This window comes from Ovis canadensis, chromosome 5 (genome assembly GCF_042477335.2).
Source record: "Ovis canadensis isolate MfBH-ARS-UI-01 breed Bighorn chromosome 5, ARS-UI_OviCan_v2, whole genome shotgun sequence".
Lineage (NCBI taxonomy): Eukaryota > Metazoa > Chordata > Mammalia > Artiodactyla > Bovidae > Ovis > Ovis canadensis.
In genome coordinates, this window is record NC_091249.1 from 84,450,593 (window position 1) to 84,462,752 (window position 12,160).

The window sequence follows — 12,160 nt, forward strand, 5'->3', positions numbered from 1 at the left end:
CTACTTTTGTGTATCTTTTAAAATTTCTATAATAAAAAATTAAGGACAAGTTCACTCCAGAGTCAGACCTATTAAGTCATTCGATCACTTTTACAATGATCAGAAAAATCAATTGTTATTAAGTATAAAGTTATGTACCTCGTCACATCTAATAAGTCCACCTATTTTAGTGCAAGGATGAACCAGAGTGAAAGCAATTCCTCTCTGATGGCACTGAGGCTTTCTACAACTTTTCCTTACAATAATTCAATCAATCCAATTCCTGATGCTTCTTGCTGTTCTTACGATCCTCCCTACCCTTCCCTGTCATCCCACCCCAGCCACTCAAGTCACCAGATGATCACTTGTCGACTCAGTAAGTAGCTGGTGCTACCAGCAGGGATGTCCCTACCAAGAGAACGTCCAGGCTCTGGTACCATCTGCTCCAGTGACCTACAAAGGGGCCAGTGCCTCAGGACAATTCAAATTCAGCCTCAGGATTCAGTTTCCAAGTAACTGCCATGTGAGGATGGAGGGAAGTACACACTGCGGTGGCGGGGCTCAGGGAGTGTTGGAGAGTTCTGTGGCCTGAGTTCCAGGTGAGCAGGCCTCCCCCAGCATGACGTGAGTCTCAGGATGGTTCTCTGCTGCAGATGGGCCTCCCCGGATCCTGGAAAGTGTTTAGAGTTCTCTACCCCTTCCTTTGTAGCTTGTAGTACTTTTCCTATTCAGAGTTCCTGATTCTTTTTAAACACAGACAAGAGACACCATTTTGACCTATTAAAACAGAACAGACTTTTTCTTTTTTTACCATTTATTTTATTTGTCTTAGTTGCAGCATGTGGGCTCTTCGCTGAAGTTTGGCTCGCAGGCTCAGTAGTTCTGGTGTGTGGGTTTGTTACTCCAGGTATGTAGGATCTTAATTCCCCAACCAGGGATTGAACCCACATCCCCTGCATTGCAAGGCAGATTCTTAACTACTGGACCACCAGGGAAGTCACTGGACTTCTAGAAAAGGCTAATACCAGGGTTGGCAAAGTTACTGGGAAGCAGACACCCTCCCACACCACTGGTTCGAGTGAAAGCTGGTGCAACTTTTGAGAATTTATTAACTGATGAAATACAAAGTTCTTAAAATCATACCCTGTGACAAGCAATTCCATTCTAGGCATTTATTCTCATGAGCACACTCATAGACAGCAGAATGGGATCAGCACTGCAGTGTTGTATAAAATCAAATGGAACAAGAGAAATGACCCAAAAGGCCATCAAGAGGGGGATGGACAAATTATCTAATATACATGCAGTGGAATATTACTCAGCAATAAAAAAGAAACAAACTCCTAATAGACACAACACAGGTGAATCTCAAAAGTGTTAAAAAACTAAGTTTAAAAAGACAGACAGAAAAGAGCATACACATGTAACTCCATTTCCACTCTGGAAAAGATAAACTAATCCACACAGACAAAAAACAGCTCAGTGACTGCCTGGTGCTGGGAGCAAGATGGGGTGAGTGACTGAGAAAAGGAACCTGGGAACTTTCTAGGTTGATGGCAATGTTTCATCTCTTGACAATGGTGGTTGCTACATGTATACACATTTGTCAAAACTTGCTGTATACTCAAAAGTGCATAACCACTTAAAGATCTGTGTGTTGTATCATATATAAATTAACTTCAGCTTAAAAAAATGAATAAGCAGCTCCATTTACGTATTCAACAAAGAAACGAGTTAATCCAATCATGGTATATCCATACCATAAAACACTATGCATGATACCTGTTCACCAATAGTTAACTTATAAAGTTATTTAGTATATACAGCTAACAAAAAAACTGTTATGAAACTATAACATACTGTAATACACTATGACAACATTCATATAAAATAAATGTATACATTTGGATAAAAAATGGCCAAAAAGAAACATTTCATTCAACACAAATATATTGAGTATCTACACTATACCTTTATTCTTACAGTGAGCAGAAAAGACCAAAAAAATTCCCTTCTGGTCATGGAGCTTCTGTTGGTGGTGGTTTCATAAAGATATTTAAATTATTAAAATGTAAACATCTAAAAAATCAAATGGTACAGGGAAGTGTATAAATTCTACTACCACTTGGGTCAGAACACACACACATGGCTTGTTCACACACAGGGTAACTCTGGAAAGATTCAGGAGAAACTGGAGTCAGTGATACCTTTCAGGGAAGGAACTAGAGCCTCTTCACCATCCAACCTTTCATATGTGTTTTTTCCTTTCTTTCATGTTCTTATATTGTCTATTCTAAATAAACACAAGGAATTGTTTCAAATTTCTTGCAAAAGTCCAATAATCAGGATTGGGTGAAGAAGAATGATATGGAAATGTGTGTGCATGATATATTATGAAATCAACAGTGTTTTAAGAAAAGGTATTTTCCATCTTCACTAAGTAAAAGCTCTATAAAAATGCGATGACACACACACACAAGGACAGAAGGACCGACACTAAAATGTCAACAGATTTCTCCGAGGAGTGGGATTGTGGGGGGAGTATTACTTTCTTCTGTTTGCTTGTATTTATTTTCGTAGTTTCCTAGAGAAACAAAAAACGTACTTTGTGTGTTCAATAATTTTTTTTTTTTAAATGAAGGGAAATCCCTGGCCACCCAGTGGTGAGGACCCAGTGCTTCCACTGCAGGAGCATGGGTTCAATCCCTGGTCAGGGAACTAAGATCCTGCAAGTTTCGTAGCATGGCCAAAAGAAAAGAAAGAAAGAAAAGAAAGAAATAGCAGACCAACAATGTCACCTCTTTCTGGCACGTTCTCTCAGAGAGAATTGCTGGCTGCACTCCCTTTACCCAAGGGGCTGTGTGGTTTAGGAAGACAAAGAACAAGTCAAGGGCAAGGGCACAGAGCCAACCCAAAGTCTTAACTGTCCTCCCTTCACTTAGGGAGCACAGACCTCCCCAGCCAACTAGGATGCCTGCCAAGACCCTTCCCCACTCCACAACCCAGAGGCCCGGGAGACGGAAGGAGGATACCCATACCCATTTTCTCCCAGGATACCTGGGAGGCAGGGAGCAGGAATCACTCTCCTGGTTTACAGATGAAACGGAGCCTTCGAGATAATCTGCTTCTTCCACAGATTATGGATAACGTGCAAAGATCTAGTCTCAGCTGAGTGTTGAGGGCACACTGGGGGCTTCCACAGTCTAAGGCTGCCAGGACTAGGGAGAAAATGCCAAGTTCTGGTTCAGTTTTGTTCCCAGCTTCCTAGAGAATACAGGTAAGGCAGAGGAGTCAGTGAGTCTGCAAGCCAGATGCCACTTTGAAGGCCATCTCCTCCTGCCTCTGAACGCCACTTCTAAATCCACCTTCCATCCTCTGTTTGCACACACCTCCAGGGCAGCCTGCAGCAGCTCTGGAGGATGCACGCCAGAGACTTCCACTTCCGCTAAAAGCTTCACCCTTACCTCTGGGCTGGCTGTCCTCCCACTTGAAGACCACTGCCACAAGGCGCCCCTGTCAGTCCCCAAGGGCTTGTCCCAGCCAGCATTTGGGGTTGAAAGGCCTGGGTGACACATTCCTGGAACTAAGCTGGCCAGACACATCCCAGTATGTGGAACATTTTCTCATGGGTGGACCTGGGTGTGCCTCATGATTTAGGAAGAACTGCTCCCTGGGGGTGCAGAAACCCAAAAACGAGGGGAAGAGAATAGAAAAACCAAGTAAGAGGTAACCTGGGTCAACACCTTCTATAAGGAGACAGATGTTCAGCTCTGCAGTGGGGACATTCAAGGAATGTAAGGGAAAGAGTGAGAAGAGGGACTACTGATGTTGGAAAAGAAAAATAAAAGAATGTACCCACTTTAGGGGTCACTAGAAGACAGTGTGGTTTTAATCCAGGTGAAGAACAGAGCTGGGGTGAGACCCTACCACATGCAGCTGTCAGAGTTCCAGGAAGAGGAAGATCCCGAGGCATCTCATCCTTTTCTGGGCCGGGAGAAATAGGAGCAGCCCCCCAGGTGCACCCCGGGGGCAGGCAACAGCGGAAGCCAGATCACTTCAAGGTGAGAAGCCCCATGCACAAGTGTGGCAGGGGACCCACCAGGACCAGATAAGCGAGGCCCTGCCCTGGGAGTCAGCAATTCCCAATGCCCAGGTTTTTCAGGATGGTTTAGGGAGAACCTAGCCCTTGGAGAGCCATCGGACCACAAACTAAGATACAGAGTCTACAGTGTCATGGAGGGCAGAGCCTTGATTATTCCTGGTGCTGTACTTCTATTTTTGGTTGAAATGGGTGGTTTTCTCCCAAACAAATTAATGTTCAGGCTGTGATACAAGCAGGGTTTTGATCTCACGACAGTTACTGACACACTCTGTCTTATAGTTTCCATCTACAGGGTCAGTCCCAGAACCGGGGCAAATATGAGGTGTAAGTGAGATAATATACAGGGGCGCGCTTGGCACACTGTCTGAAACATAGGAAGTGCTCAAGAAACAGTAGCCATTAACATTATCATCACTAAACATCATTTCTGTTGGTGTTTCAGAATTTCTCTGTGTAAATTTAGTCACAGATCAGTAAAAATGTCCTTTAACACTCCACTGGTTCAAAGAACACAGTCTCACACAGTTAAAGGCCTTTAAGTGTACAAGAAAGCCAGCTTCAGGAAAACTGGCTGGGAAGAGAAAACTGGCTGTTTTAGGGAATATACATTCCATGGCTGCTTGCTCTGAAGATCTCAAATCTGGGGTTATGGAGAAGACCCCAACGGTACCACGTGACTCTGATCCTGGGAGAAGGTGAATGCCTGATGGAGGAAGAAGGGGCTGGAGGAGGAGTAGGCCTCTGGCACACAGGCTCCTAGAGTCCTGGAAGAGAAAGCTACCAGCGCTGTCGACGTGGCTTCGGGAGGGTGGGGGTACTTCTTCCCCAAGTAATCCTCTGAAATCCCCATATTCAGAAAGTCTTCCACATACCCAAGAAGCCTTAAATCACAGTGATGAGAGCTCTTAAACATTCTGTTTTACTAACATAAGCACTTCCTGCTATCTGGAATGATGATTATGTGTAAAATGGACGTAAGTCAAAAGGAGACCAGAGTGAGTTCTATCTACTGTACTGCTCGTCCAAAAACAAAATTCAGGGAGGAAAATGGAACCTCCCAGCAGAAGTTTGGGAGGAATGATCTAGGTTTCTATTATTCGGGCTAAACCTGTAGCTCTTTTCCTACAATCCCAATGCAGGACTTTGGTCCAGGGCAGTAGGTCTGTCGTTGTGGGGAGTTCTTTTCCTACTCCCTCCTCTATTCCTCTCCTTCCCACTCCCACCCCCACATCATCCCAGAAGAGAAGGAGACTATCTACTGTCTAGGCTATAGGAGGCCAGGAGGCGGCCTTCACCTGATCCTGTCCCTGGCACCACGGCCAGCACTGCAGCCACTCACGTGGACAGGCCCCGCCAGGCCAGGGAGACCCGACAGAGGGCTCCTGGGAAGCACTCCTGCACCACCGTTCGAGTGCCCCAGGAAGTCCACCTGAGCCTGGTCCTTCGCCTCTGTGCTCCCCGATGGCTGTGCCTGCAACAGGTGAAGCAGCGGACACCCCTTGTCTTCCCTCCATACCGCACGCTGGTCTGGTAAAGCTGAGATATCACACAGCACGCTGCACGCCTGTGAGAGGCTCACAGTCTGGTGAGAAGGACACAGGTAACAGGACCATGAGGGAAGCATGAAGTTGGGGCCAGGACACTTTGGGGAGGGGAGAGAGGCTTGAAGGACCATGAAGTTGGGCCTCAAGCTGAGAGCCATCCCCTGCCCTAATTCCATCATATGTACCCAGAACCTGCTCATTTAAAATGGCTGGATGCATCTTTTGGCAAAAAAAAAAGAAAAAAAAGTGGGAGTCAGTCTAATCCGAAGATTCCTGGGCCATATGCCTGAAAAACATCACCAACAGCCTCACTGTCACCACCAGCCTGGTGGGGATGATCTGCTCCTCTCTCATGTTCAGTGAAGAAGTTCAAGGCCACAGGTGTGATGGGGAAGAATCCTGACTCCCTTGTACTGGGGGGAGGAGGCCCCACCAGAAAAGTAGTTAAATGAGGAGGAGCTCTAAGTCTGCTTCAACAGAAGCAGAAGGGCCAGGTAGGATGCTAAAAGAGTACTTTAATATTCACAGATGATGTGACCTACAGGGCTCAATTTCCAAAATATACAAACAGCTTATACAACTCAATAACAAAAAAACAAACAACCCAATCAAAAATTGGGCAGAAGACCTAAACAGACATTTCTCCAAAGAAAACAGACAGATGACCATTAGTTACATGAAAAAATGCTCAATATCAGTGATTTTTAGAGAACTGAAAGTCAAAACTACATTGAGGTATCACCTCATACTACTCAGAATGGCCATCATTAAAATGTCTACAAACAATAAAAATCCTGGAAATAGTGTAGAGAAGAGGGAATCCTCCTTAACAGTTGGTAGGAATATAAATCGGTACAGCTACTATGGAAAACAGTATGGAAATTCCTCAAAAAAACAAAAATTGAGGCGCCATATGATCCAGCAATCCCACTCCTGGGTTTATACCCAGAAAAAAAACACAAATTTGAAACGCCATTCACAACCCAATGTTTATAGCAACACTATTTACAATAGCCAAGACACAGAAGCAACCTAAATGTCCATCAACAAATGAATGAAGATGTGATATATATACAATGGAATACCACTCAGCCGTAAAAAGAATCAAATAATGCCATTTGCAGCAACACGGATGAATCTAGAGATTACCATATCAAGTGAAGTTACATCAGAAAGGAAAAGACAAACACCATATGATATCACTTACATGTGGAATCCAAAATATGATACAGGTGAATTTACTTACAAAACAGAAATAGACTCACAAACTTGGAAAACAAAGTTATGGTTACTAAAGGGAGAAGGGGGAGGAGAGGGATAAACCAACAGTTTGGGATTAGCATATGCAAACTATTATATAGAGAATGGATAAACAGTAAAGTCCCACTGTTTATAGCACAGGAAACTATATTTAATATCTTATAATGGAAAAGAATATGAAACAATATGTGTGTGTGTGTGTGTGTATATATATATGCATAGCTGAATCAGTTTGCTGTACACTAGAAATTGACACAACATCGTAAATTACCTATATGTCAATTAAAAAGAAAAAGGAACTAATAAGACCAGTTTCAAGTCACAGGTGGCTCTGAGCACTAACTCAAGTGAGTTTTCAACCTCTAACACGTAAGACCTGGACAAACCCATCCTCCCTCAAGGCAGGCAGGCCAACAGTGAACTAACATGACATGGGTGAGGTACAATTAATGGGGAACTGCCTGCCCTGCTCCTTTGAGTGGCTGAAGGAGCGATGAGAACATTCTTATTTATATACAAAAGGTCGAGGATTCTCAGGTAACTGAGCTGGTTGAGTTTATACTGCTCTCAGAAATCCTTCCTGCCAGAAAGGAACCAATGAGGTCAAAGCCATTCCCCTAAGCTACCAGCAGAGCTGACAACCACTGGCACCTGCAAAGAACAAGCAAGCCCCGTTTTTACGGCAGGCCTCACTAATTCATCTAGCCACCACCTCCAGAAAAGGACCAAGACCTTATTACCTGGTCTACCACTCCCACTGCCTGCATGTTACCTGAACCACCAAGATCTGGATTTCTTTTCCATATGCCTTGCTATGCTTGCACCTTGGGCCGTACTGTTCTGGGGAGAAAAACCAAGGGAAGCAGAGGAAAGCCGCAGCCTGACAAGCAATGCAAAACAGAGATGGACTACTAGGTACAGGAAAAAAGATAAGATAATTGGACTGGAATACAGCTACCCCCTCATGAGGAAAAAACTCTGAATAGCTAATGACTTTTTAGGCAGAACTCCACAGACATTGGGTGCAAATGCACTGGATGTGAGACCTGTCTATGCAGGGACCCAGGGACTCACTAAGGAGACCTCCCCCTCGCTGTACTGGGTTGGATAGCGTCCCCCCAAAATTCATGTCTACCCAGAACCTCAGAATGGCTTTATTTGGAAATAGGGTCTTTTCTGATGTAATTAATTAAATTAAGATGAGGTCAAGCAGCCCCCATTCCAACGACTGGTGTCCTTATAAGGTGAGAAAACAGAGGCACAGACAGACATACCGACAGAACACCATGTGACAAGAGGCAGAGGCAGAGCGATGCGTCTACCAGCCAAGGAAAGCCAAGGAGCAATGTGGCCCTGCTAACACCTTAATTGCGGACTTCCAGCCTCCAGAACTGTCAGAGAGCACATTTTTATTAAGGCCCCAGGTTTGTGGTAGCTTGTCCAGCAGCCCTAGGAAACCAATGCTGCTGCTGCTGCTAAGTCGCTTCAGTCACATCCAACTCTGTGCAGCCCCGTAGACGGCCTCCTACCAGGCTCCTCTGTCCCTGGGATTCTCTAGGCAAGAACACTGGAGTGGGTTGCCACCTCCTTCTCCAATGCATGAAAGTGAAAAGTGAAAGTGAAGTCGCTCAGTCATGTCCGACTCTTTGCGACCCCATGGACTGCAGCCTACCAGGCTCCTCCATCCATGGGATTTTCCGGGCAAGAGTTTTGGAGTGAGGTGCCATTGCCTTCTCCATACACACCTTTCATTACACATCTGTTCCCCAAACCACCCTTCCCAGTCTCAGCTCAGGGGCAGGAGACAAGACACACAGGCCATACCTCTAACCCACCTGCAGTCCGCCACCTTCCCAGAGCCTATCAGCACTTCTCCCTTTAAGGGGTGGGGGAGAGCAGAGATCATATTTCAGCTGTCCCCATCTTCTGCCAGTGGAGGCACACTGGCAGGGGAGCGCTGGTTTTCTCCCCATTCTCCTAGTTCTGTAGCCTCTCCTTTAGACTAGTGTTTCTAAAATCTTATTCAGTTCCATCCTAGATATTTTGGGGGTGGGGCATAACTACATATGTCTTAGTCTAGTATTAACCTAACTGTTCTTTATATCATGTTACTACTTTTACTTAAAGAAACATATTTAAAGGAACTGCTATATCGTTACAATAAATGGAAAATCAGCATCATTTATTCTACACAGAGCTTGCTAGATACATGTTTTTAAATTGCACAGTCAATACACGATAACTTTTTTTTTTTTAAGTCCGTTCATGTATCCTTTAAAATAATCTCGGGTGACAATACTATGGGAAATACCACCTTAAGCAGTACAGTTTAGTTGTCTAAGAACTCTGGGCTCCTATGCAGAAAAACCAATTTAAGCTCTCCAGTCCCGTTTCTCATTCCCCTTCTTCCCGCGACTGTCCCCGGAGGAGGCTAAGGGCAGAAGGAAAGAAAGGCACCGGGAGTTCCTAGCTCCGACGCAGGGCGACCCGAGGATATGGAGTCAAGAGCGAAAGGGACTTTACATACCCAGTCCTGCGAGTGACAAGGACGGGGAGGGACTGACCTTCTCGCGCAGGGTGCAGTGGACGTCCGAGGCGACGCGCCCTTCCCACCACGGCTCATCCATCATCGCGTCTGCAGCGCCGCTCTCCGAGGCTACCGGGTTTTGAGGGCACACCCTGAATGGACACAGGCAACTTCAGAGCCCGAAGCGCGCCCCCCAGCTCCTACCCCGGCATCCCCATCCTCTCTTGTCCTCGGCTCGGGCCTCTGCCGGGCGCCCCCTTCTGCACCACTCAGCGGAGGACGGTCGCCTCCTATCCCAAGAAGGCTGCACCGTCCCCTCCCCTTTACTCGTGGGACCTGAGGCGACCTGAAGCTCTGCAACAACTTGCAGAAATTTTATCTTCCTTTTTGCAAAAGTTGCACAGAAAGTTGCAGACTCCGCTAGCTTTCCAGAGGCCGGGGCTCCGGCAGCCGCCACCGGCTCGTCGTCCCCAACTCCTCCCCCGCCGCCCAGCCTTTGTCCTGCTCCCATATCCTGCCCTCCAGCCGGGGCGAAACTCACGCATCCCTCTCCGGAGGTGGGGGGCTGCGGGCGCCGGGCTCTTCCCAGGGCCGAGCCGGCTGTGCCCTCGGGTGCCTGCAAGCAAAGGGGGCCTTGGCGCGGGGCGCTCCAAGCTCTCGACGGCCGCCTCCTTAGCCCTGCTCGCCCGTGCCGCCGCCGCGCCCCTGCTTGCGCTCGGGTCCCGCCGCGGCTCGCAGCCTCCGGGCCGCCGGGGGCCTCCCTCCTTCGCTGGGGGAATTGGGGGCCGGGCCTCGCGCATGCGCCGCCGGCCCCCGCACCCCGCGGGGCTGGGGGCTGGGAATTGGAGTCTTTCTTTCGCCAGAGCTGGCTGTTTTTCCAGTCCGCACTCCACCCCCGCCTGGGTGGAAAGCTTCCTCTCACCTTCGCGGGGACTCCCGGTGGTCTCCTGGACACCCGTGTGCTCACGCGGGTAGCGCTGGGACCGCGGCGCCACCTGCGCGCGCCGCTCGTGAAGGACGCGGGCAGGATGCCCCCAGAAAGTTCTGTCTCTCGCGTGCGCTGTTCTTACCTACCTTTAGTCGGTTCCACCTGTTTTTTCTTTTTAACTAGTCCTGAAATGCGGAGATGGCTGTCTAAATGTAAAATTCCCACGGAAGCCCCCCAAACCCGCTCTTGATTATCCAAGAGTCCTTGTTTCTGAAGGAGGCTCAGTAAATCAACGGATTTTGTTTTGTGCTCCTGCAAAGTATAGATCTACTCGTTACATTGGGAGAAAACCAGTGTTTCTGGAGGGTCAGGTGGATGGAAGCACTGTCTTTTTAATTTAGTTTTAATTTGTTTTCGGAAAGACACTCCCTTGAACCAGCCCCTCTGATGGAACAACAAATTGATTGCTTTTTGTGATACTTTTGGAGAGTCACCCGTTTCAATTCCAGCTACCGACTGGATGACTTTTGCCATGTTCCTCAGACTCTCTGGGAACCCACCCTCATGTGAAAATTGGGAATAAAAACTACACCAATCTGCTGGAGATACTGCATCGTTAAATAAGATAATTCGTATAAAGGGATAATCCCCATGCCAAGTATAAAACAAACACTCAATAACTAGCTGCTACAAAGGAGGCTTTGGTTTCTGACTAGTTTCCTACAGGCAGGTACCCAGCTGGAAAGAAATTTTTAAATCAGCTTTGATAAGCTTCAATAGGTGCTTAAAGAGAAGTTTTAATGTTAAAAAAAAAACCACCTTGTAAAAGTGAAAAATAACAATGAATAAGCGTTAATAAATACAGGCTCTTAATAAAGAAATTATAAAGGTTGAGCAGAATAAGAAAAGTTTGAGGAAATAGAAAAAGGTGAAAATACCAACTTTGCACAAATTAACTTTTTAAATAAAATTCTAACAATTGTGGGTAGATGGGGGGTGGGGGAGGGATGACAACACTTCTTTTTCTAACACTTAAATGGAAGAATATCAATGAGTAAAGCTAAGATTTTTATCTTTTAAAAATGAGGGATAGAGCTATATATTGCCAAATCTTAAAACATATCGCAGATCTATGATTCAAACAGTGTGGTGTTGACACAAGAATGGGTAGGTGTCAGTGGATTAATCGAAAGTTTAGAAATATATTCCACATACTTAGAAACTAACTATGATAAATGTGGCATTTCACTTTTAAGGGGAAAAGGATAAATTCTTCAATAAACTGGCCAGGGGAAATTAGTTAATTTGAGGGAAAAAAGTAAATTAGGGATTTATTTAAACCATTATCAAACTAAAAATAAGAACCTGTCAAAAATGATAAAATTAAAACAATTTAGTGATGGTTTGATGTTATTTATTTAAGGGAAAATAATTCATGGATTGGGAGAGTACAGTGCCTTAGAAACAGTGGAACATTCTTCCCAAGGAATTTTGGGCAAAAGTGAATTTTATATGCATAATAATGGAATCTAAAAAGTTAATGCTAATGATCCTACTTGCTGGGCAGCGAAGGAGACACAGACAAAAGAACAGACACAGAGGGGGATGGAGAGCACCAGATGGAAAATTTGAGAGGATAGCATTGAAACATATATATTACCATATATAAAGTAGATAGCCGGTGGGATTTTGGTGTCTGACTCAAACACCTTGAGGTGATTGGCAGCGAACCCAAAGCTGGTGCTCTGTGATAACCTAGAGGGGAGGGATGGGGAAGGAGGTGGGAGGGGAGTTCAAGAGGGAGGGGACATATGTATATA

The 12,160-nt window shown here is 45.8% G+C and overlaps 1 protein-coding gene across 4 annotated transcripts in view; it reads right to left on the minus strand.

Annotated features, from left to right (window-relative positions):
• The window catches only part of CCNJL (cyclin J like), a 65,368-nt gene extending 54,705 nt beyond the window's left edge, over positions 1–10,663 (minus strand). Inside the window, exons 1-2 of one of the 4 annotated variants that reach the window (XM_069592536.1) lie at positions 9,954–10,663; positions 9,450–9,564 (exon numbers count right to left, since the gene is read on the minus strand). In XM_069592536.1, the coding sequence (XP_069448637.1) occupies positions 9,450–9,515 (66 nt within the window). In that variant the 5' untranslated portion in view covers positions 9,516–9,564; positions 9,954–10,663. Of the gene's footprint in view, positions 1–9,412; positions 9,900–9,953 lie in introns of those variants that run through there. The other 3 variants (XM_069592534.1, XM_069592537.1, XM_069592535.1) reach the window with 3 other exon arrangements.
• Positions 10,664–12,160: the final 1,497 nt, after the last annotated feature.